General features: G+C 43.1%; 1 protein-coding gene across 5 annotated transcripts in view; it reads left to right on the forward strand.

Moving 5' to 3' along the window:
• The window catches only part of ATL2 (atlastin GTPase 2), a 41,731-nt gene extending 17,244 nt beyond the window's left edge, over positions 1–24,487 (forward strand). For 2 of the 5 annotated variants that reach the window (XM_009686864.2, XM_068940536.1), the window contains exons 2-13: positions 2,768–3,048; positions 7,780–7,914; positions 9,203–9,307; positions 10,442–10,492; positions 12,615–12,671; positions 13,644–13,736; positions 14,004–14,142; positions 15,031–15,158; positions 17,602–17,658; positions 18,958–19,029; positions 21,719–22,150; positions 24,260–24,487. In XM_009686864.2, the coding sequence (XP_009685159.1) occupies positions 2,768–3,048; positions 7,780–7,914; positions 9,203–9,307; positions 10,442–10,492; positions 12,615–12,671; positions 13,644–13,736; positions 14,004–14,142; positions 15,031–15,158; positions 17,602–17,658; positions 18,958–19,029; positions 21,719–22,150; positions 24,260–24,379 (1,670 nt within the window). In that variant the 3' untranslated portion in view covers positions 24,380–24,487. Of the gene's footprint in view, positions 1–2,767; positions 3,049–7,779; positions 7,915–9,202; positions 9,308–10,441; positions 10,493–12,614; positions 12,672–13,643; positions 13,737–14,003; positions 14,143–15,030; positions 15,159–17,601; positions 17,659–18,957; positions 19,030–21,718; positions 22,151–23,621; positions 23,637–23,735 lie in introns of all 5 variants that reach the window. The other 3 variants (XM_068940535.1, XM_068940537.1, XM_068940538.1) reach the window with 3 other exon arrangements.

A 24,487-nucleotide genomic window follows, 5' to 3' on the forward strand; every position in this document is an offset into this window, starting at 1 on the left:
GTGAAATATACCTTTAAATAAAGGAATCGAAGGCTGTTTTAAGTAACCAAGTTAAACTTGTTGCCTGGGGAATGTACAGAAGTGTGGATACTTTGTCTGTCTGTTTGCTGCAACACAGAAGTCTTTTCTTGGAAATATATCATCCTGGTGTTCTTATCAGTAGAGTTATTCCCTTCATGTTCCTAGTCTGTGAAACTGAAGGCTCTCTTTCCAATGGGCAAAACCGGATTCTCTCATCGGGATGCCTCACTCGGGGTATTTTTCAAACTCTTTGGCCTACAAAGGATGATACCTGTATGTGCCAAACTGTTACATAAACTATTTCAGGAAAAGAGGACTTGTTTAATTTCTGGGAATACAAAAGCTTTTAAGCCGAAAGTGAGAGTAGTCTTCTGAAGCGGTGACCAGTAGTGCGTCAGTGAAGTTCTTTAAGTTACTCCTTTCAGTTGTCAGGCCTGTTAGCGCAGTTGAGTTTGGCCTGCTTTGTCAGCCAGCCTTAGTTCAAGGTGATGCTAGGAGCTATTTTGCACCCCTCCTTGGACGTTATGTTGGAGTTCAGGTCCTGCTGCTCAGGATTTAAGCACTGGCACTTACATCCTGTCGCAACTAAGCGCTATGCTAGTTTGATTGTATTTGAACTAAGCCTTTTTTACTTTAAAGATTTAGTGCTACTGGCCTTTGAGGCAGCACAGTCTTAATGCTTGGAAATGGAAACATCTGCTTTGATTTGCAGTGAGGCAAGATGCTGTCAGAAATGGCTAAAGAGAGCCTCTGGAAGAACTCGAGGGTCACCATCCTGTTACCAGTCTTTCAGCTTCATGGCAATGACTCAAATGTCTCATTGCATCTGCAAAACAGTGCACTGGAGCATTATTTGTGAGCCTCTTGCTGAGGATGGATCTAAGATGCAGAGTCTGGCAGAAGTGACTTGGCAGGGGCTCTGCCACAAATGAGTCAAGCTGATGTGTTCTCTGGTGTCTCAAGACACATCCTGCAAGAGAACGCTGTTCTTGGGCTGCTTCCGTGGGAAGCATGGGGACTACGTAAGATACCTGTGTGCAATGCATCATGTAACTGGAGATGGCTACTTATTTGTCTTGACTAAAAGCAATGCTAGAAACGTGGGCATGGCTTGCAGTCCAACATACCTAAGTTCATGCAGTGGTGCACGTACAAACACCTAACTACTAAGAAGGTACCTCAGTCGGAAGTTTATGCCTCTGGGGTTCTGATGCAATATGACAAAATGTAAATTTACGAGTTGAAAGCAATTCTGGATGCACAAAAGCCCTTATGGATGCTTGATAGGTAAACTGGAATCAGGCCAATGGCGGAGGTTTTCTTCTGTGGAACAAACCTCAGTGTTGGCCAAGAGGAGAGACTCCGTCTTGGACAGGTCACAATTTTTTTTTTTAGGCTTCAACCCAGTAGCTCCTGAATTCTGGAAGTCGGTAAAGCAGGATATTGGTACTAACGTGCTGTATGTCTGAAGGGTTGCATTGCCTTAATTTATTGCCCATCAGCATGGGAAGAGGTAAACTACATGTGTAATACTCCTTTCGTGTTAAGAGCATGTAAGAAAACTTAAAACATCAACTTTTAACCTCTAATGTTTAGCGTTTCAGGTGACGTATTAAAACTAATTGGGTAGTTTGCACCACTCTTAGCATAGTACAGGCAGTCTGAAGTGATGTCCCTTGCTGGTTGTATACTTCTCATGTTGTCTTCAGAAATCAAAACACTGAAACTCAAGTTCGCCAGTTAAGCCAAGTCACTTGTAGATCCTGAATGCTATCCTAATTTGTGAAATGGTTTGTGCTGAGTAACCAGTGATGTGTGGTTTTAATCTTGAGGCTATGTTCTGCTGATTTCTGCTTCTGTTTTCCTATATTGTGCGCTGATTGGGAGCAGGTAGGGTGGAGGGAAATGCTTTTGTCCAGAGAGTCAGTTCAGGATTGCTTTGTTAGGTGTATCTAAAATGCGTTCCTAATATGCTCTCAACTCTTCTTGAAGCAGTTGCTAAGAATTCACTGCTTTCAGACTCGGCTTAATAATGTGCCATAGGAGGAATATGAAGTCAGAAAGTGACCCCCCCCCCCCCCAAGTGTTAGACCTTGAGTATATGCTAAGGATTTTTTCCCCTCTTCAAGCAGTGAGTAAATACTTCAAGAAGTTTGTGCTATACTTGAGGATTAAAACAGGTAATATGATGTGCTGAAGATAGAAGTTCATGTAGCTTCTGCTGATGTATGTAACCCTTGGGTTATGTACTAGGTAAACATGTATGTACAAGCAAGAAAAATTGACAGAAAAACAATAGTATAAGAAGGCTGCATTCTGAAAATGTCTTTTTATCCTCTTTGGAGCTTTCTTTGAACTAATTAATCCTTCCCATATGAGAAAAGAGCAAAAGCCCTTGGTTTTTAATAGACGTTACACTTGAGAAGCCTTAAAAGAACCTGAAAAGAGAACAGGTGAAAACCAGTTCTCTTGTGATAGATTCCTTAAAACTTACAGAATGCTGAAGATCTGACACGTAGACTATGCGCAAAGCTCGTGAAAATGGACAGAGAACTTATCTGCTGTTTTCATGACACGCGCAGAAGATGAGGCAAAGTTCTCTTTCAAAGCTGGCCTATGTTGGCCTATGGTACCCGCATCACTCCTGCGGCTGGGAGTAAGAGCCCAGCTTGAGGCTTCACTCTACAGAAATGTACAGTGTCCAGAGTGTTGGCTTACTAATGTATTGTAACCTGTCAATTTGCAGGTAAGCATTATGAGGAGGAAGAGGAGGAGGACGCCCTGCCGGACTCGGACGCCCTGCCGGACTCGGATGACGAGGTGGATTTGGATAAGCCGCGCCCAATACAGATTGTTCTTGCTCATGAAGATGACCATAATTTTGAACTAGATGAAGAGGCGTTGGAAAAAATCTTGCTTCAGGAACACATCAAAGATCTTAACATCGTAGTTGTATCTGTAGCAGGAGCCTTCCGCAAAGGAAAATCTTTTCTGCTGGACTTCATGCTTAGATATATGTATAACAGGGTGAGTAATTAGGACTTTCCCCTGCAGGAGGGGGGGAAAAAAAACAACTTTGTTTGTTTTAGTCATTAACCTTTGTATTTGTTGATTTGAACACAAAGATAGCAGCTCAGACTTTTCTTATTGGGCGAGGTGGGGGGCTAGCTACTGTATGTTACTACTCTGAAGTGTATTTAAGGAACAGTTTTTCAATGTAAATTTCCTGCAGTTATCAAGGTAACTTGTTGGTGTCCCAGTGGAAGTGGGCGTGAGAAGAACTGTAATGAGGGGAGCATAGTGGCCTGCCGGTTGAGCTCCTGGGGAGGGCTTAAGCAGGTGGCAGCCTAGAGAAACCTTGCTTTGACTGGGTCTCCTGAAATCATATTCTAGTACGTACTTACCCATTGCTCCAGAAAGAGGAGCCTTGTCAGGTACTTATTAGAGGGTTAAATTGGCTTACAGAGGTATGGCAGAAAGGAGAAAGTCTCTTGTTGGTTTGCTGACTGGCCTGTCTCTGAACGTAGTCCAGGAAGTCCTTAAATCCTTTTAAGTCATTGGTAAATGAACTCTCAATCTGAAATTTAATTCTTTCTCTTAGTTTGTAGCTTGTGGCTGATGTTTGCTCTTGCATCTACTATACTTTGAACTCTTGGCTGATATGGAGAAGGTGGGGTAGGGACTCCTGTGAACATAAACATCTGTCTGTGACAGATGATGGTGTGTTGTTTTCTTCTAATCTGCATGATGAATGTTGACAGTTTGGTGTTCTGCTCCTTCTTGAAGCCTGGAAGGAACAGATCTGATTCCTTCTAGGCCCGTGTTGTCCAGACTTGGAATACACAGCAGAAACTTGCCATGACTATGTCTACTTTGCCTTCATGTTCGCTGCCTTGAGGAGAAGTTGAGATGAACCCAGCAGTTACAAGAAATGCAGGAATATCCCAAAGAAGCTACTGGTAGTTAGCAGCTGAAGACTTCCTTTCTCTTTCTTCCAGCAATGCCTGCTATTGAATTCCTCTCACTGGTGTGCCAAGAGCTCTATAAGAAAGAGACTGAGGATGTGGTAGGAGGAATACAGAGCAGCAAGCTGCTGCTTCCAACTTTTTAACCCTTCTAACCTAGGGAGAAATAAACATTTCATTGATATGGCTGTTCAGTGGATGGCCTTTTTGTCTGTGTATAAAGCTTCTGTAAGGTCTTCCTCTTGGGGGCGGGGGGAGGAATCTGCAGTTGGCCCTAAATAGGGAGTTTTTCTGCTATAGATAAAGGCAGTCCTAGTCCCTGCAAAAATAGCAGGGGTGAACTTTGAGCAAATACTCTTACCCTAATTCACAATCTGAGAGTTAGTTTGTAAAGCAAAGCAGATTGGAATAGTATTTCAGCCTTGTGTAATATGTCTGTTTACTGCATTGTGCAGTCACTTTTTTCAGTTTTCCGGAGGAGTCCTTCAAAATGCTGTTTCCTCCATTTAAGAAACTGAGGATAAAGACAAGCTCAGCCGTCTAGTGTAACAGCTCTGTCTCCCCGGAAGGAGGGGGAGGTCTTGCTTTCCACGTGCTGCCTCTGGCTGTGCGTTTGTGTTCTCTAGCTGTAACGCTCGCAGGGCCTTAGCTGGGACTCCTTGATGGAACAGAAGACTCCACACTTTGGATTATTTTTCTGCCAGGTCAGTGATGTAAACTGGCTTAGGAAAGAGTTTTACAGGCATCAGAGTGCTGCAAACGGAGCCATGGGAATGCAAGGCTTGGGAGAAGACAAGTGAAATGCTGCCTTTTTTTGAGCACAGCTGAGTTGTATCAAGTCAAAGGGTCTCCTACCTTCATGCTGATTCCACTACAGGATGGGATTCTTGGAAGTCTGATCTCTGTTTTCAGTTGGGCTTAATTACAAATCTGTTTGCTGTGAACCAAATGCTGGATTCGGGACAGAATACCGGTGCATCAGTATTTGATCCATGCGCTGATAAAGCAGTTCTAGAATGTCCTCTCCTGTGCATAATAAAGCATATGAGGAAAAATCGCATCAAGTCAAGATGCTTCAGAACTCTGTTCCCTTGCCCTAGACTAAGAGCTAGGGATCACGTGGAGAGTTGCCATTCTAAAAATCTCACGTGTGCCAATTTGAGTCAAAGGTAAGGATTTTTGTCATGGCTGAGGTTGGTCACTAACTTTAGTGAGAGAGGTCTCTCATTACAAACATTGCTTAGTTTTCTGGTTGCTGGTTCGAAAAGGGACAGAACTGTCTGCTGTGAAATAGTGGCCATTGCGTGCTCAACAAAATGCTGCAAGGATCCTGTGATCATTGTTGCAGTTTAGCCTTATTAAGTTGGCCATGGTAGCAGAGTAAATTAAGATTTGTAAGCTTTTTCCAGGGGTGTGACCTTCTTAGCTTGCATTAATCTGCAAGATACACTGCATATTAAATGGCACTATGCAAATAAAGCACAGTGTTTTCCTTAGTGTGGAATTTGTTTAGAGAAATTACCCATTAGGTGGCCACTGGCAAAACTGACCAGTGCTGAACTGCAGCTTCAGCTTGGTTTCCTGTAGGAACAAAGCCTTGCTCCTCCTCCCATATTTCTTGAATCTCTTTCAGGCCAACTTGATATTGTGTTAAAACAAAGCTCCTTGGAAACAAAAGGAGGTAACAATCTAAGAGTGCTTCAAACGAAGGGCAAGGTTAAAGTCAGAGACAGGCTTAAGTGCATCATCCACAAGGTGAAGCAGCTTCAGCTGAACTTGTGCTTATTTGGACACCAAAGTCTCCTGCAACATGAATCTTGTATAAAATCAAATGTGATTATATCCAGTGCTCACTGAGGTACTTGTCAAAAATTAGGGTAGTTTTGGTCTGAGTTCCTACAAATAAGAACAATAAATTTCTGGATCAGAAGGGGAAAGTACAGTTCTTCCTCCTGTACAAATGAATGAATGGGGTCCATATTGTTGAATAACATATCGCTTCCTTTGAAGAAGTGACAGGCTACCACCCATTGACGTACACTGGTGAAATCTGAGTCAGAACGGCAGAAACATATCCTAGAGCATACTGAAGCTAAAAGCAGGCCTGGAGCTTCAAGTTTCTAGGGTGCCCAGTAGCTCTGTAAACAGCCTCTGGAATAGAGAACTTCTGGGGAATGCTGTTCGGACGACACCACTGATCTGCGTGTCAACTGGATGAGAAGCTGCACTCGGTCACAGGTGTAGGAGTGTGTGACAAACAGAAGGCCTGCTTGTAAAGAACTGTGGTGATCCTGACTTGGATACTGGTATTCATTTTCTACACTCTGCATCTTGTCGTCGTCTTGACCTTTACCATGTCCAGTCTGAGCAGCAAAGCTGAATGGTATGTGCTTAGCACTTGAGAGAGACTGCTTGGTCACCTTTCCCTTCTGGTATAGATTTACTCTGCAGTAAGTAATGCAGTTGGGCATGAGAAACGTGTGCAGTTGTTTTTCCCTTTCCTCATTTGAAATAAGCAATTTCACTTACTGATATAAGTATTTCTCTTCCGTGCAGCCCTCATGCTGCTCAGAGATGCGAACCGAGATTGGTCTTGAGCTCTCTTCTGAAAGCTGCCAGTGCAGAGTTAACTAAATAGAGACGGTAGCCTTCTGAATGGAGAGCTCTTCCCTCTGATCTCCTCAAAGAACATGCTTTCCTGGCTGGCAGTCTTCCCTGGGCAGTCAGAGGCAAGTAGATTAAACATCTGCCTCTGTTCTAGCAGTGTGGTGTGCTCTAACCTAGAAATATTGAGGGGCTTTGGGGAAAAAACCTTTAAGTTAGACTGCTGTATCTGTTTACTGCTTCTCTCTTCCACAATTTCATTATACTTTAAACCTACCATAGTGAAAATGCCTCCGAAGGACTGTTCCCACTTCTTACCTTCCCCAGTACGTAATTATGGCATTTCTGGCTTGAAGCAGGTGCTTACATATTGGCTGAAATCTTGTATTTGAGCCACTAGTCCTTGCATTGTCTGTCCTTGAGGACCGAAAACCTCATTTTAGTACCGTGAGCTAGTACTGTTAGTTAACTGCAGGCTGTACTTGACTTTCTGACAGCCCTTTCTGAAATGGATGACTTGCAAATAAATTTTTAACAGGGATGGTTTTATTAATGCGTATCAGACTCTTAGCTTGTCCTTTTCTCTTGAATCCTAATCACTTAGGAAAAAATATTTCGTAACTGTGACTTAAACATGGGTTGTAGGTCTTCTAGTCCTTGCCTGTTTTCTCTGGGTTCTGGACATGGACTTCTGGAATCTTGTGCCGCTTCTCTCAGCGCAGGGTTTTGAGATGCTTGGTTTCAGCAGCTGACCTATTTGTGAGGGAGAAGGGAGGGGTTAAGTCCAGTTCAGGATCTTTTTTTCCCCTTGCAGAGGTTCAGCTGTTGCTGTGGTTAAAATACACACTGTTTAAATTTCCATTTTTGAAAGGAAGAGTGAGAGTCACGCTAAGTGGAATCGGTGGACAAACCTGAGCTCTTCCCCTCATTTTGGCTCTGAGTGCTTGAGACCTAAAGGCTGTGTACGCGTACTCTTCGGTGGCGAGTTGGGCAACAGTTGGAAAACAGTAGATGGCAAAACAAAATCTCTCCCTGGGTGATCCTTGAAGTATTGCAGAGTAGCATTGTGTTTTTATATTTTGTGTAGTGTTGCTGATCTTCTGGTGAAAATGATAGGATTATGTGGAAGCCTGCTAAACGGTCACTTAAAATCTCTGCCTTGGTATTAAATAAGCTTCTTGTTTTACAGACTTCTCCTTGCTGGATAGGTGGAAATACAGAGCCATTGACTGGGTTTACATGGAGAGGTGGATGCGAACGGGAAACCACTGGCATTCAGATTTGGAGTGAAGTGTTTGTCATTGACAAACCCAACGGGACAAAGGTATGTGCTTGGCTTAAATAAGTGTGTTTGGAGATAAAAAAAAAAAAAAAAAAAACTATGAGTTTAGCTTTAATGCTGTGGGTTTAATGGAGACAGTTAACACATCAGTCGCTTCCCTTTACCTTCAGTAGCTGTGTAATATTTGGAAACTTTATATCAATGCAGGTATGAGCTTTCCCATTGGCTTGTAAGATTCAGTCTCCAACAATATTCCTAATCTTGAGTATGTTGTATTGGCAGAAGACTATTTTTTCTAGGGTGATGGGTGGGTTATCCTGTGGATGTTGTAAACCTGTTTCTAGAAATGATGGCTAGAAATACTGCTTTTAGACAGTATAGCTCGGGTAAGAAGGACTCGTAACAAACTGTTTTTGAGAGATGAGGGCAGGCTACATTCTGTGAAATGCAGTGGATGGCTATATGTATTGGAAACCTAGCTTCAGTGTCTGGAAGGTGGTTCTTCCACATAGTGTAACAGGTAGTGCGTTAAACAGAAGAGGCTTGATCATCCAGCCTGACGGGTGAATAGCATTAACTCTATTCTAATGAAAACTAGTGCATCTTTTTTCTTAATTCTAAGTCAGTTTAATTTAAAAATCTGGTTTTGTGTTTTTTATGCTGAAACAAAATGTTAATGTTGTGTTGTCAGTAATTTTTTTTTTTACTCCAGAATATTGTCAGTGCATTTCCGTTATTTATCTTCTCCTGAACCTTAAGCTCTTGATAATTAACTTTCATAACCTTTGTGGTGCTGAAGTGGGAAGGAAATGCCTGGTGGCCAGTTAATATGGGACACTGATCTTAAATAGACAGTGGCTTACGAAGGTGTACAGAAGGCTCTTTCAAATCTCACAGCTAACCATACAGCTCACTAGCTACAAAACAGTTAAGTTGTGAGGCTCTGTCTGTGCTCCCTGAAAAATCACTCATTTGTTCTTGCTTATCAATCATCCCTAACTGAAAGAGAAGGGAATTGTAGTAGATTCCAGTGATGGGAGTTGGACGGATGAGTTCTTATTGCTAAGGTTACTTCATTCCTTCTCATTCTGGGAGACTGTATCAAGTGCCTCACTTTCTTCTGAAAATGATTATTTTAAGACTCTTTTTGTTAGTAACCTTCTCACACTTGGCTCTAACAAGCTGAGCTGGACTGTCAACTGAGACTGAAGTCCATACGTAGGCGTAGAGGCAGAGACCTTTTCTACTTGAATTAGAATTTATCGCAATGACCTGGAGTTTTCAAGTGTAACAATTTGGTTAATTATTGCTGCTCTCTAAAAATCTCTAGGTTGCTGTCCTACTCATGGATACCCAAGGTGCCTTTGATAGCCAATCCACTATCAAAGACTGTGCAACGGTTTTTGCTCTGAGCACCATGACGAGCTCTGTCCAGGTGAGAATACCTGTGCTGGCAAATGACGGCAGCTGTAAAAACTCTCTAGCCTGAATAAGCAAAGAATATCTTGCTAGCCATGCTGTGAAAGTTCACCTGTGTATCTTCTTCCAACTATTTAAGGTTTTGTACTTAATGTCTTCAGTGTAATGTAGATAACCTGATTCCAAAGAAATTTATCTAAGGCCAAGTTGGATGAAACTGCTGACTAAACTGGGGAGTCACTAACACGGATGTCAAAGTACCAGCCACTTCTGTAGGGCTGTATTACGGAAGCTTCTCGAGTTTAGACGCTGTAGCTAAGGGTGAAATTACACTGATCTGCTAAACCTGCTGCTGCTGTTAAACTTCTGACAATTCTCTTCCACTGTGCCCAAAACGTAGCCTTGTGTCTTAATGTTCCAAAAGTGTGTGGGTGTGTTATTTGTGTGTGGTTCTTATTTTTTTGTTTTGTGGGGTTTTTTTGAGGAATGTCAAGTGAACTTTTTCAGACTAGCTGCAACATCCAAAGTAGCAGGAGTACATAGAGCACTACTTTTGCCTTCTGTGTCTTTTGGTCCTTGTGGTTAGGGTGAGCTGTGGAACACTGATCCACCTTTGAGAACACTGCTGTGTTGATGCTATTGAAACGGTCGTGAGCTCCCTGGAGAAGGTCAGATTTCTAAAGTTCTAAATCTCTGGGGTGTGCTTTAAAGCAAACAAACCTGGTGAACCAACTGCCGACTTGTTTCCTTGTCTGAGGTGGTGCTGCTGGAGCACTGCATCGTGGAACACTTAGATTTGAGGATGAGAAATGGACATGTCCTCCATCCTCTTCTCTCACCTGTGTGGTGATTTTAAGCATTCAGCAGTGTTCTCAGATTCGTTTATAATTTGCTCTCTTGGAAAGAAGCTATCCTAAGCAGGATTAGGAAACTTAATTCGTTGTCAGCAGTTTTATCCTTAGCACTGGGTGTATGGAATGACCTTTTTTTGGAGTGACTGTCTGTGATGCCGTTCTAGATGTTGACTCTTGGATTGCTAGTCTTCTCTGGAGGTGGTTAAAAAGTTTCAAGAGCTCTGAAAGAGACTACACAAATGTAAAATAAATACTGTCTCAAGTTGCAGTGTAGTTCCTCTAGCTGTCTCTTGCAGGTGTACAACTTGTCCCAGAACATTCAGGAAGATGATCTTCAGCACTTGCAGGTAAGTGTGTGCTGAGTTTACGTTAAGCTGCCTCTGAACTGACGGTTCAGAAAACTGTCTCGAAATTGTTCTCGAAATTACTGCTAGCCTAACTGTGGTTTGTGAGATGCCAGCTTCTCTATACGAAGTACTGAAGCTGACCTGATATTGAAGCTTTTACTGCTGGTAAAAGTTACTGGCGTCAACGCTATGGATGCAGTGATGCCTCTGCTATAGCACCATAGAGGTGAAAGTGGTAGAGGCTTCCAGTGGGGTTAAGTATTTTCTTTCTACAGTCTTGTCTTTATGTGGGAGCAGGCTCTAAATCTCTGAAAGGATGAGAATGAGAAATAGTTCATGAAAGCACTTAATGAGAAGCTTCCAGTGCTGCTGCTTTCCTAAAATAGGAAAAGAAATGGTATTTCATAATCGGTTTCTATGGAAAGATGAAAGCTTGGGTCAGGGCAGAAAGAATATCTTCTACCCAGAAATCTTTAGTTTTCCAGCAGAGGAACTTCTACAGGATTTTGTGTTTCACCTTAGTAACTGAACTGGGAAAGACTTATCCTCTCTGTACCCTGGGGGTTTTCATCTTCAAATGGAACGTCGTGGCTAGAGGCTGCTGAACTCTGGCTCCATGTGAATGGTACAAGAGCCTTATCTCCTTACCCTCTAAAGCTACAGGTTTAAAGTTAGCTTGTGCATTAACAAATGACAGGCTGCGTGGTTGCCCAGGCCGTGACCTTGTCACAGCTAAAGTGTTCTATGTGTCTTCTGATTGAAAGGACTCCTGTCTTGTTCAGTGCTGCAAAAGACTGTGGCTGCCAATACTGGAAGTAGAAGTGCACTATCTAAACATAGTCTTGTGATGCTGTTCTCAGTTGACAGAGTTGTATCACTGGGCCAAAGAATCCCAAACAAAATAAACCAAGAAAAACCTTAGGTAATTAAATCTAGGCTTTCCTGGTGACTACGGTCCTTTGACAGCCTCAATCAAATCTGAATAGGGCAATCCCTTTTTCTTGTATTGAAGGATGGTGTTCGGGGAAAGGAAGGGTAGGGCCACAAATGTAAGCAGTGGGGGAGGGAGACAATAAATCTTGGGTTGAGAGAAGGAAATGTGTAATTCTAAAAATACTCATACTCTCTGGCTGTCTTTTGTCAAATAGCAGGGAAGTGAATGGGATAGGGAATTAGGATCTTGGGGAAAAAGCCACTGTCATGTGGATACTTGACCACTTCAGAGCTGCTTTATGCTTAGGGTGACGATGGCTTTTGGAAGTTCCGTTATAGTAAATCAGTCTTGTATATGCTCTGTGACACCCTTGTGATCGACACAGGGGAAACTTGGTCTTGTAGCTGTGAATTTATTTGAGGTGCTGCAGGAGTTAGTTTAATTCAGAGGAACTGTTGCTGTGTTCTGAAGGGTGCTGGTGTACTACTCTCATCCTGCCCTATGAGATGACAGCTGATAGCATTGAACTCTGTCGAATCAGCCAACAAACCAAATCTTTGGTAGTGTTCATTCATTCCCTTCCTTCCTATTGCCCCTGAGGATTTATCTGCTAAAATGAAAACACGTTTTGCTCTCTGGTATTTGATCAGATGCTGCGTTTCACTACCCCCTCCCTAGAAGGCTGTGGAAACTTTGAAGGCTGGGTTGGAACAATTGTGTGTTAAGGTCACTGGTTGGAGTAGAGATCTCGGATGCTACTGAACTTGGCTTCTGTTCAAGTGTCTGATACCTTGGCTCTAGCCAAGTTCCTTGAGATTTCCAAGAATAAAACTTTTGTGGGAAGTAAGGGGCAAACGTTTTGTCAGCTGGAGGTGAAGGACCTACTCCTTAGCCTGGGAAACCACGTTGGAAGCGGGCTGGCTGAGGGAGACAGCCTGCTTTCCTGAGAATAGCCCCCAGGCCACCCGCTTGGAGATGAGGTGTGGTGATGGTTCTGAAATGGCGTTGGGAAACCAGTGGCAATTATCAGTCTCCTTCCTGGGGACGGGTGTGTTCATTCTTGACCTCTGCAATCCATAATAGGATTTAAAATTGAGTGCCTTATTATCTAGTGACAAAATGGAACAACTTATGATACAAAAATGTATGTGTTTTTGTGTGGCACCCTTACACTCTTCTTTCTATCAGTTATTTACAGAATATGGAAGACTAGCTATGGAAGAAATTTATCAAAAGCCGTTTCAGGTAACTATGTGTGTGTTAAACGCATCTTTACATGTGTAGGAAATGAGCTCAAGATAATTTGTGAAGAGAAATTATTTGGGCTGAAGCTAGTCTGTTCTTTACAAGACTGGTTTTTCTTCCGTGCCATCACATCTCTTGGCAAGAACAGTGGAAAAAATCTGAAGACGATTGCATTTTGGGCAAGTACAGCTTTGTGCCTGAGCTATAAGGCAGAAAGGGAATGAAAGCATCAACTGATATGCTGATGTCCCAGAGGAGAGGTTTCACGCCTCCTTCCTCTTCGTTTGTTGTTCTTTGTGGTGTGGCTGGTCTTTGCTGGCAATGAATGGTTCTGAGTATGCTCTAAATAGTATCCTTGAGGAAGACCACATTGCGATACTGAAGCATCACCGACTTCACTGTTCAAAGTTTGAAAACTGCTAGTCTCTCCTGACTGCTTGCTAGGCCAGAGAAGGATTTGAGCCTTCTTCCATTTAGTGGAGACAAAGACTGAGATCCCTTCCAGCCTGAATTATCCTTTCATCCTTCTTAACCTATCAAGGTGCTAGGTGACTGCTGCTTGTGGCGAATTTTCTGACTCTTGTCTGGAATATTCAGCCTGCGAGCTTAAGAGGCCTCCATGTTTTCATGATAGGCCCAGGCCAGATGCTGTCTTCAAGCACCATCTGATGTAAGAGTAATGTCAAGGTTTGCTGAACGTGCTCAGCTGACGAGAAGGCGAATCCATGTAACCCCTCTGGGATAGCAGGAGGCAAACCCATGCAACAGGGAAGCTAGCTCTTGTCTGAAAGAAAATGCCTTAGAAGTTGCTTTTTTGTTGTAAGCAACAAGTACTTGCATAACAGAAGTACAAGAGTACTTCATTTAGACTAGGCAAGCTTAGAATTTTTGTTGTTTGTAATAATAACCTGTGTGGTACAGTTCTTAGGAAAGATGCGAACCATTCACCACTGTCGGTCTTTTTCTCTGCAGACGTTAATGTTCTTAATTAGAGATTGGAGTTACCCTTATGAACATGCATATGGTTTGGAAGGAGGAAAAAAATTCCTAGAGAAAAGATTGCAGGTAAGTTGAGACTTCCAGTAGTTCTAGTGTGGTCTTCTAACTTAAGTGACTCCTTAGGGTCAAGATGCCCTATAGGCTAACTCTTTGCATTAATAAAAATACTGTAATGTTCTGCTTGTGTGTAGAGTTCTGAGGTTTAGAACCCTAAATCTTTAGGTGCAGGAGTTAAAGCTTAAACCCACTTCTGTGCTCTTACGGCTTTTATGCTGATGCTTAATATTGCTTGCAGTGCTGCAAAACTACTAGCTCTCCTTACTCTTTTTTTAGGTAAAGCAAAACCAGCATGAAGAGCTACAGAATGTAAGGAAGCATATTCACTCCTGTTTCAGTAACCTTGGCTGTTTCCTGTTGCCCCACCCTGGTCTCAAAGTTGCAACAAATCCAAGTTTTGATGGGAGGTTGAATGGTAGGAAGCTTTCCATTGTGTTTCTCTTGAAACAGATCATTAAACTTCTTGTTTTCTTACAGCATGGGAATTAAGCAGTTAAGCGATTGGGTATTGAAATGCATGATGGGGAGAAACGTGTGGCAAAGAGGTGAAAACATGAAATCTAGAAATGCATATTGCATGTTCTTTTTAACGACTTAAAGGCAGAGCAATTAACCACCCAGGGTAGGATCTTTCTTCCCTTCTCTCCTTCCAGCTGTTTGTAACCTGATAACTTGAGATACAGTCAAAAGTCATTAAATAAGGAGTCCAAAGATGAGAATTCATAACACTGAGGACCTTTTTTAAATAGAAAGGCTTTTCTGTAAGAAGAACTAGTTAAACCAAAGGTTGAAACTATAGTGACTTTAAAATTAAAAGTTAAACTTACCCAACTGTAAGCTTTTGCTACTGTAGAATAAGAGGTAGTCGGGATTCCTCCAGTTACTGCTTGTCCCTCACAACAGGGAATAAATGCATCAGGAGTGGCAAAGGGCGTGGGGGTGATGTTTTTTTGTTTTTTTTTTTTTTAACAGAGCTTCCAGGTGGTGGGATGCCCACCAGGTCTGTGCTGAGAGCAGAGACCTGTGAGGTTGTCCTGTAATTTTTCTGGTGCAATTGGTGAAATGCACTTGAAATTATAAGGACTAGGTAACCCTGCGTTCAGTCTCAAGTCAAGATTTTTGGAAATAGGTAGAACTTATTAAAACTATAATATGGTACGTAAGCCTCTAAATATCTGAGCATCACAAGTCTTATCTGCGTTTCTGTGGATTTTGAAGGGTCATGTATTAATGTTCATTTAGGAAATGTAAGAATGAAGAGGAAACTAACCACTTCTTTCTGAAACTGATTCAATTTTACTAGATATAGATGAAGATTTTAAGAAAGAGCTGCGAAATTTGGTGCCATTACTGCTTGCCCCTGAAAACTTGGTAGAAAAAGAGATTAGTGGATCCAAGGTGACCTGTAGAGATCTTGTAGAATACTTCAAGGTAAGCAAACTCATGCTAATTATTTTTGTTAATGGCTTAAAAGAAAGTATTCTAATTATAGGTCAAGTTCTTCCCAGAGAAGATAAGGTATCTGGGCTGACATTCACTGATAAGCTCACTTTATTACTTTCATTTCATTGCTCTGACTTTCCAAAACTGGTATCGCAGCTTCCTGTCAGTATAGCTCTTAGCAAGCTGCTATTGGCAGAATTGTGTGGTTTTTGTTGCAAGTAGGCTAATAATGCTTCAAGTTCTATTAGGTGGTGTGTGTTTTAATCAAAATTTTAGTTTATTTGTCTGGGTATGTTATTTCTTTGAAGTAGGTTCTCATCTAGATTGAACAGATAGAAGCGTGAGAGCTGGCTTTCTAGGTATGCAGTGGAAGTTTCAGATCACTTTTTTCCTCCCTCTTTCTTTAACGTGCAGGAAAGATGCTTTCTGAACACTTGCACTTATGTCACCACTTTATGCTAAGAAATATTTGGGCATGATACTTGCAGCTGTTAGACTCCTGAGCTGTTTTGGAATCGTGGTGACACTAGTAGAAATGTGATAACATAATCCCTAGATCACCAGGAATTGGTCTGGTGTGTGTAACTTTTTTGAATTGGAATGACTTAAACAGTTGGCTGCATAGGGGAAAGTAGCGCTCATTCCTGAAGACACTAAATTTGCATCAGTACTTTTGAGCAAGCCTGTCAAAGGCAGGACGGTTGTGCTGATGTCAAGAAAGTAGTTACATAAGGGAAGAATCTGAGACTAGAACTCTAACACTCGTGAAATAACACAGCTTTATAAGTGAAAGGCACGAGCTGGGATGCCGAAGTTTGTGCTTTTCAGAGCAGCCCAATCAGCTCTCTGAAGCCTGTATGTTCAGTCTCTGTATTACATGGTTGCACACTACCTTTATTCCTCTTCCTTCTGCAGTAAGACTTGATCCCATGTGGTGCAGGGAGTGGATGTCCTCTAGCAGTAAGGACTGCACCCGGAAAAATGAGTGTAACGCCCCACCTATTGAAGAGCTGCCTGATTCATGTTGCAGCAATCCAGTCTGTGAGCAGTGATGCAGGGTGCTATGGAAACGCTGTAGTCACGTAACTAAAGAGGACTGCTCCCTTGTGACTGTGCATCTAAAGCTGAGATTGTGAAGGCTGTTGAGTTGGAAATTGAAGGGCCTTTACTCAGAGGAGATAGCTACAAAAGCCAGGAGGGTGCCAAGGGAACGGAGTCCCGTATAACTCTATACATCTATGTAGGTTGTCCTACAACCTAGAGCAGCGGGTATATAAGGACCCTGGTGACCTTGTTCACTCCTGCTTTATGGAAGAAATCTCCAGGGCTGAGGCTTGTAGACGAGCAGGGAAGAGGCAGTAGTAGCTGAGAAGAAAAAGCACCCGGCCTCCGAAGTGCTGCCACTGGCCTTACTGGGCTGAATTGCACAGCTTGCCCAAAGCTCTGAGATACCGGCTCTCTGCTCTGCCTCCTCCCCTAGTATGTCCTAAAGAGCTGTGCTCTGGCGCGTGAGCTGTCTTGAGTGCTGGCGAAGAGGATGTGAGGGATATGTCCTCTTCCAGCCTTCCCAAACCCTTGTGAAAGGGCACCTGAGGGTAGGTGAGGTGGGGAGCAGAGGCACAGTCTGCCCACGTGGCTTTCAGCGGGGTTGACGGCTCAGCTCAGTCTGTTAATGCTTTGATCTACCTTTTTCTTTTACTCTGTTCCCTCCCACACTCTGAAGGAGCAAGGTGTGGAGAAATGTAAATACTTCTCCTTGCAGCAGCTGTTCAGACAGGCCTCAGCACAAAGACTGTGTGAGATAGTTGTCTTCGCTGTCTTGTTTCCTGGGAAGAAGACTGCCTGCCTAGCAGAAACTTTCGAATGCGCTTAAGGAAGAAGCCTGCTCTCTGATCTGCTTCTTGGGAAAGTGGCTGTGTCTTATCAAAATGCTCTGCTGCTCTGCCAGGCCCTAGCCTCAGTTGCACAGACCTTATATATCCAAGAGATGGAAGCTTCTGTTGTTGGGGGGGAAGGAGGAGTCTCAAAGTAAAAACACGTAGCAGCCAAGCTTGATGGTGCTTGCATGTTAGGAAATCTGTCAGCAGCTGCTTAAAAAAATTGTTCATCTCTGTGTTAAAATGGTTCATTCCTAATATCAGTAAAAGCATGTTAATTGGTGTGCTTGGTTAAAGCATTGCTTCTGCTTGCTAACTTTGGAGATTAGCCCTCATGTCAGGTTTCGAGAAAGTGAAGGGATTAAAGCAGTAGATATAAATGTATGAATGCCAGCCTCCTATATATGGAGAAACTTGCCCAACTGAGTAGTTTGTTTCTTTGCAATAGTCTTATCTGTGGGCTGTATCTTTGTACCATTCCTCTTCTCTCTGTCCCCTCAATCCTAAATGCTTAGGATAAACAGCATTTCTTTTTTTTTTTCCCTCTCCCTTAGGCTTATATTAAAATCTATCAAGGAGAGGAGCTACCTCATCCAAAATCTATGCTCCAGGTATTTATTTTCTTTCAAGTAACCTGACAGAAGCTGTGCACTTCATACCTTCTTTGCAGTTGAAGGTCATGACCACTGGGAGTCTGAAGATTTTGCCCACAGAGCTGTAGTCCTTTGAAGGAGCTGTGTACTTTCAAAGCCATCTGAGTAGTGTAGCTTAGGTACGCGTTTGCATCTCCCCCCACCAGTCCTCTCTACCAAATGGAGCAGGGTTGTAGTTGGTTGGCTGATGGCTTTTCCAGCTGCTTCAGTTTCTAAACGTATGTTTCTGACAACTTGCTGTTTTTGTCAGTATCTTTCTGACCTTATTCAGAGGATGTTTAGCTTGAGATAAAATGGAGTTGCAGATAAAATGGAGCAAGCTTATGGTTCTCATGCCAACACAAGCTTATGGTAAAGCAGCTAACGCCACTGCGCCAGCAGTGTTGGGCTATGTTGTGGTGTATGTGGGTTGTTAGATTGGATAACTGCCCTGAGGTTTCTTTTCTGGGTTGATCCAAAGAGGATGTAATCGGCTTTAAAGCAATCTGAACGCAAACTGATTGTATGAAGCTCTGGGTTGAATGCTCCAATTGTTTGGGATGACAGGCTTTTGCCAAAATGCAGGCTTTGGGGCCGATTTTAACCACTTTACATTTGGAAGACTTAGTTTTTTCGAAGCTTCTTTTGTCAGCTCACTAAGACTTGATTTTTGCTCCGGCTATCTTCCGGTCCTTCAAGAAACCAGTTCCCCTTAGACTTTTTAGGGGTTCAGAAAACCCGTCTCAGCGAAACAAAGGCTGCCATCGCTCGCTCTATTTGGCATGCTATAAATGTGGCTGTGAGATACAGAAGATGATATCCAGCAGTATTAACTAGAATATCTGTCCCCTACATGGACCCAGGTTAACGGTAGTCTTGAGTTCATACAAATTTTGACACCAAAACTATATACTACAGAAGTAATACCAGCCTGCTTGCTGCTTTCCTCACAAATAATGATGTATCAGGATTAATGCTTAATAGTTGAGATCCTTATTTGGTTATTCACAGTAGAGCATTCAGAAGAGATTACTCATGCCGAAAAGACTGTGCAAGTGTATGGGAGTTTCAATCTACAGCTGTACTAGAAAGGTGGAGAAAACTTCCTCCTAGTTCAGTAGTCTGTTTTAGTGTATATATCACTGACACTTGTTCATGTGGGGGATTTTCTTGGCAATCTAAAGCTTTGGAGGTTATGGGGTGCAATGGGTGGTACAACTTCACATATGTGACTAGCTAGTAATGCTGTAACCATAGATGGAGCTCCATGTTTTCTAGGCAACGGCTGAAGCGAACAATCTTGCTGCTGTGGCAGGAGCAAAAGACTTGTACAGTAAAGGCATGGAGCAGGTATGGTGACTAACTTTAACTGCCTACATGCAAATACAGGCCTTCAGTTTTAATGTTGTACTACGTGTTGGTTGCGTGCATGCTCATGGGGGGGAAAAGTAGCTTAGTGTCAGGACTTCTGATGCAGCAAAACCAGGATTTCTTGAGATGGAAAATGGTGGGGAGGTATGGGGTGGGAATATCTGCAAGATAACTACCTATTGGTTTCCCCTGCTGCTCCTGACTGACCTCTTGAAGTCCTATAATGTGAAAAGGGCAAATAGATGGAGAGATGTTTGCTAGGTCTGATCTCGAGCATGCAGGGCCATGCAAGGGTAGAGTTCTAGTGCAGTCTCATGCTTCTGAGTAGTACTTGTTCATTAGCTGTAAAATTTGTGGCTTGAAGTCCTTTAAAGGTTTAAAAAGAAACTCGAAATGCAAAAATTTTGCCCTATCTGAGTAGACTGCATATGTAACTTCCTCCTTGCTGCCTCTTGGAGATGGAACTTATACTACTCTAAGCTGATTGTCTGGATGGACTTGATACTTCAAGCGCAGTGGCATGCAAGGATTTATCATGGGGGATTCTGGGAAGTTGCATGTCTTGCAAAGCTGAACAGGATTCCTCCCCACACTTAGTGTGGAACCCTACCATAGGGGAAGACCACTAGGTGTGGTAAGATGCTGTAAGCATAGCTCCTCACTAACTAGGCTAATTCTGACCTTAATCTCTGAAGTAACTTTCCATTTTTTGGAATAGGTCTAAGGCCTAATGCTCGTGGCAGACCAGCTAACTTCTGTAAGCCTGTTCTGAGAATGCTCTGCTGGCGTAGAGGGACCCCATCACTTGTTTTGGAAAAAATGTCTTGAAATAGTAGATGACTTGTTTATAACAAATGGCAGGTCTGCTTTTCTACCTTGAATCTTTATTGGCTGTTGAGATATTGTAGTTGTAAGACTTCTTACTTGGGGCAAAGAATAAACAGGAACAGATGTTCTTTTAAACAGACTTTGTTTCCATAGTAATGTTCCCCAGTACTGTATATTTTTATATCGCTGTAGAGATAAACACAAATGTCTTGAATCAGTTTTTATCTAGACTTTCTAGAAGATGTGACACAGATCTGAAATTTCTGATGCTAGAAACAGAAATAAGTGTGAACTCTTTGGATCTGAGACTGGGTTATGTTGCTTAGTACAGATGGTTCATATTCTGGCTTCTGAGCTCCTCTCATGAGCCAAAGCCCTGTTGTGCTGAGTATGCACAAACAAAATGCTATCCCTGCCATAATGACCTTAAATGTAATGGGCAACAGGTGCAGACACAGTATGAGAAAACAGTGGCAGTACTTGTCTGCATGGCAAGCAGTGGTCTTGATGCATCAGCAGCTCCTAGTGTCCAGTACTCTCTAGGCAAAGCGAAGAGACGTTTTTGGAGGATGAGAGACGAGTAGCTGTTTCCCAGGGAGTTCTGCCAGATGTGGAAGACTGCAGTGAGGGAAAAAGCACAGGACTGCAATGAGGAAAAAGCAGAAGGGTGCTTGTTCAAACCCTCAAGAAAAGGGCAGCAGGCAGTCAGCATCTTGACCATGACTGAGACTTGCTATGAAGAACCTAGCCAGTCAGGCTGAGCATCTTGGGAGGCAGAAACGGGAAGCTGTAGGCTGGGCAAGTGATCTTTTCTGGGTCCTGCCGAAGGAATAGCAGCAGGAGAGTTGGTTGTTGCTGTGCTCAAGGCATGAGAACCAGCATTGTTATAGGAGTCCGCCTTGTGGCGGGAGAGGGAAGGCTGTACCTTGACATCACGTGGAAGGTATCGTCAGTCTTCAGACAGAGCCTGGCCGCAAAAGCCTGGAGGAGTTGGATCTGATCTGCCCAGTTCATATCAAAGTAGTGGACTAGGTAGTCTCTAATTGTAGTCCTGAAGAGGCCAGAAGTTGGTGTGGCAAAGTAGGAGTCCTTGGCATCTGACCAACTTCATCTCCATGCTGATTCAGGGAGAAGCAGATGGTATGTGTCTGCCTCATGGGTGTGCATGTGAGTCTGGTCTCTTCCCTTCAGCAGAAACATCCTCTCACAAGTTGATCTGAATCAAGCCTAGAAAGACAGTCTAGCAAAGAACAGGAGTTAAAGATATTGTCAGCAGCTAGTTCTTGTTAATTCGTATTGTCTGTTAAGTTCCTTGGAGCCTGCTGGTGGAAACTGAGCAACAACAAACAGGAGCTTGTTGAGTGCTGGTGGGCAAAAATCTATCAATTTGCCCACGTTCAGCACTGACCCTGTCACTGAGGTGGGTGACCTAGAATGAAAAGCTTGGGGGGGGGGGGGGGGGGTTGCAGCCTTCAGAGTGCTCCTTAACTTTCCTTGAGCCAAACTCTCTCCTCCTCCTAGTGTTCCTTGTTCCATTCTTCTTGTGTAAAGACCAACGCTATGGCTGATGTGGTGCCCTTTTGGGCTTGCCCAAAGGGAAGGGTTGAAAAAGCTAGTTCTGTCCCGTGCAATAGCTTTGGATACGGCCAAACAGGTAAAGCCTCCGCAGTGCAGCGTGAGAATCCCTCTAGCTGCTTTGCTTGAGACAGGATTCTAGAGCTTACAGAGCTAAGAAAGCAGCAGGAGGTCGTCTGAGAGGGGGCAGTGAGGAGCAAGTTTGCTTTCTGGACAGCAGCAGATAATCGGGGTGTGCTGACCCCACCTCTGGTTGCTTTTGCAGGTTTGTGGGGGAGATAAGCCTTACATTGCCCCATCGGACCTCGAGCGGAAGCACCAGGATTTCAGAGAGTCGGCTGTCCGGCAGTTCCGCTCGGTGAAGAAGATGGGAGGGGAGGAGTTCTGTCGGCGCTACCAGGACCAGCTTGAGGTGGAAATCGACGAGATCTATGCAAACTTTGTGAAGCACAATGATGGCAAAAACATCTTTTATGCTGCTCGTACCCCTGCCACTCTATTTGCAGTCATGTTTGCCATGTATATAACCTCAGGACTGACTGGGTTCCTTGGTATGAACTCCATAGCTACCCTGTGTAATCTCATAATGGGGATGGCTCTTATATCCCTTTGTACTTGGGCATACGTTAAGTACTCTGGGGAATTCAGAGAAGTTGGAACAGCCATTGATCAGATTGCTGAAGCTATATGGGAACAGGTTGGTATCTATTTCATGCAGAGTCTTTTCTTGAGTAAACGTGTCAGTTACAGTTTGTTTAGTGCTGTGAGTGAAAAGCTGGTCTAGATCTAATGGAGAATGACAGTTCTGCTGAAGGTAAAATCTGCTCAGAGGTATAATTGCTAAGTTCAGTAAGAGGTGCCCACACAGAGAATATTAAACCAGCTTAGGATATTATTTAAAAAAAAAGAGCCAAGTGCTCTGAGAGTAAGATTGGAGGGACTCTTTGCTCTGAAACTAAAAAGATTTTTTTTTAAAGAATTCTGGTCTTAAAGGTAAGTTGAGAGTGGTGCACTTGTATTATGGATGTGGTAGGTAAAATATTTCAGGTGCTGCAAAAGAAATGTGCAAGGCAACACTGCTTTACTCCATTACCTCACCTGATGGTGTGGCACTGAAGGGTTCATTAGACTTCAGAAAGAAAACTAGCTGATGAATGACCAAACTGACTGTTAGAGGATGTACAGCAGGTTTCTTCCTTCAGGAAGACTTGTGCAACTGCTGTTGTAAGAAATACTTGCTAGGCGGATTAATTTCTGAAAGAACAACAGACATGAGTGCAAGAGTAGCAAAGCTGGAGGAGAGTCTTCTGTACAAAGATCAGATTTTGCAATCCAAATCCAATTGATGCAGCTGGGCAAGTTCAGCCATTGTGGAGAATTTCTGACCAACTTCTGCACAGTGTTTGGAGCATCCCTCATAGCACTGTCCAGTGCCAGCAGGAGTGAAACACCTGGGTGGCGTTACTAGAATTAAACAGGCTCTCTGAACTGAGCTGGGATGATGGCAAAAGGGGTCCTACAAGGCACAAGCAACTAACTGCCTGGAGCCGCCTGTATGGAGGCGTTCTTCCACATCTGAACGATGACTCTGTTGGAGACTTACCATGGGCGGTGGTATGCTACACCTGTTTGAACAACCCATTAAGCGTGTAGGGTAACTGCAGAGGAAAAATGGGCCTCTAGTAAGAGGAGGGGAAATGAGCATCAGACACTGAATTACTAGAAATAAAAATGGAGGTTCTCATGTACCATCGTAGCTTCTTGCGTTGGTGCTTGGGGCTGAAGAGCACTGCAAAGGAAGTGGAAAGCCTCAGCTGGATGTGTAGTGCTCGGCTGTGGGTACCGCTGCTACTGAAGGATACCTAGAGCACATAAGATTGATCTGACTGCTGGCTGACCCTGAGGAGGGGGACAACTTGGCCTATGGTAGCAGCAGCAAGTCTTTTGTGGGCTAGAGGAAGGCTCCTTGTTTACAGTCTCTAAAAGAGCTTCCAGGTATTCTTGGCACAGCAGTACGTCACTGATAACAGGCAAAGTATCTTACAGATCCTGGTCCGAGTTTCTCTAATGCTGATGATAGATTCCATTGTTTCACATGTTCTTGCTGTTGTTGTTTGTTTTTTTTTTTTTCTCTGAATCTCTACCTTTCTCTTCCCTCCTTGCTTCAGAGGAATCCCAGGAAGGTGAGAAGTCACTGGCAGTCACTTTTTTTGAAATTGCTTGACTTTTATTCTGCTGCCTTCTAAGAGCCACTTTTCCTAACAGCTCAATTCATGTTTTAGGTCTTTTCCAAACTCTTTGAAGTTCTTAGACGCCGAACGATCCGCCGTGCTCTTACATCAGTGCCGCGGCAGCGACTCTCATCCAACAATAACAAGAAGAAAAACTAGCCAGTATTTTTAACTTTCTTTCTGTATCTGAAGTGTTCACACTTATACATATAGGACAATAAGCTGGACCGTCTGGGCCGGTCTGCATAAATGCTGTAACCATACCAGACCGATGCTGCATATAGGGTATGGAATTGCACATCCATCTTCTAGGAACTGTAAAGTGGTTTGAATTCAGTGAAATACTGCTGTATAGGAGGGAGATCACTTGTGTCAAAGCACGTGACTGATTTTAAATGTCATTGCTGTAGCAGCAAAACTCATTTCTCTTCAGTTCATCATGCCAGCTTGTGTCAGACTTCAGCATTCTAGGTCTTTTTCATTATTTCAAGTCTCATCTTTTTGTATGTTTTTATATTTCATTTTCCTTGGTTACCTCATTTTTTTTGTTTCTTTGCACACTTCTCATCCCACAGGTGTTGAAGCCCATGAGTGATAATTTGATGGAGGATCATATGAGGCAGTCTGTAAAAAACTCTATCAAAGCAGGCCTGACCGAGCAGGTGTCTCAGCATGCCAGACTAAAGACAGACTGACAGTTCATCTCCTCTTCAACTCTGCCCTCTCATCCTAGACATGCTTGCTGTACCATGAGAACTCAATAATAAAAAAAAATGAATAAATAAACCAAAGTTTACAATCGA

This window comes from Struthio camelus, chromosome 3, assembly GCF_040807025.1.
Source record: "Struthio camelus isolate bStrCam1 chromosome 3, bStrCam1.hap1, whole genome shotgun sequence".
Classification (NCBI taxonomy): domain Eukaryota; kingdom Metazoa; phylum Chordata; class Aves; order Struthioniformes; family Struthionidae; genus Struthio; species Struthio camelus.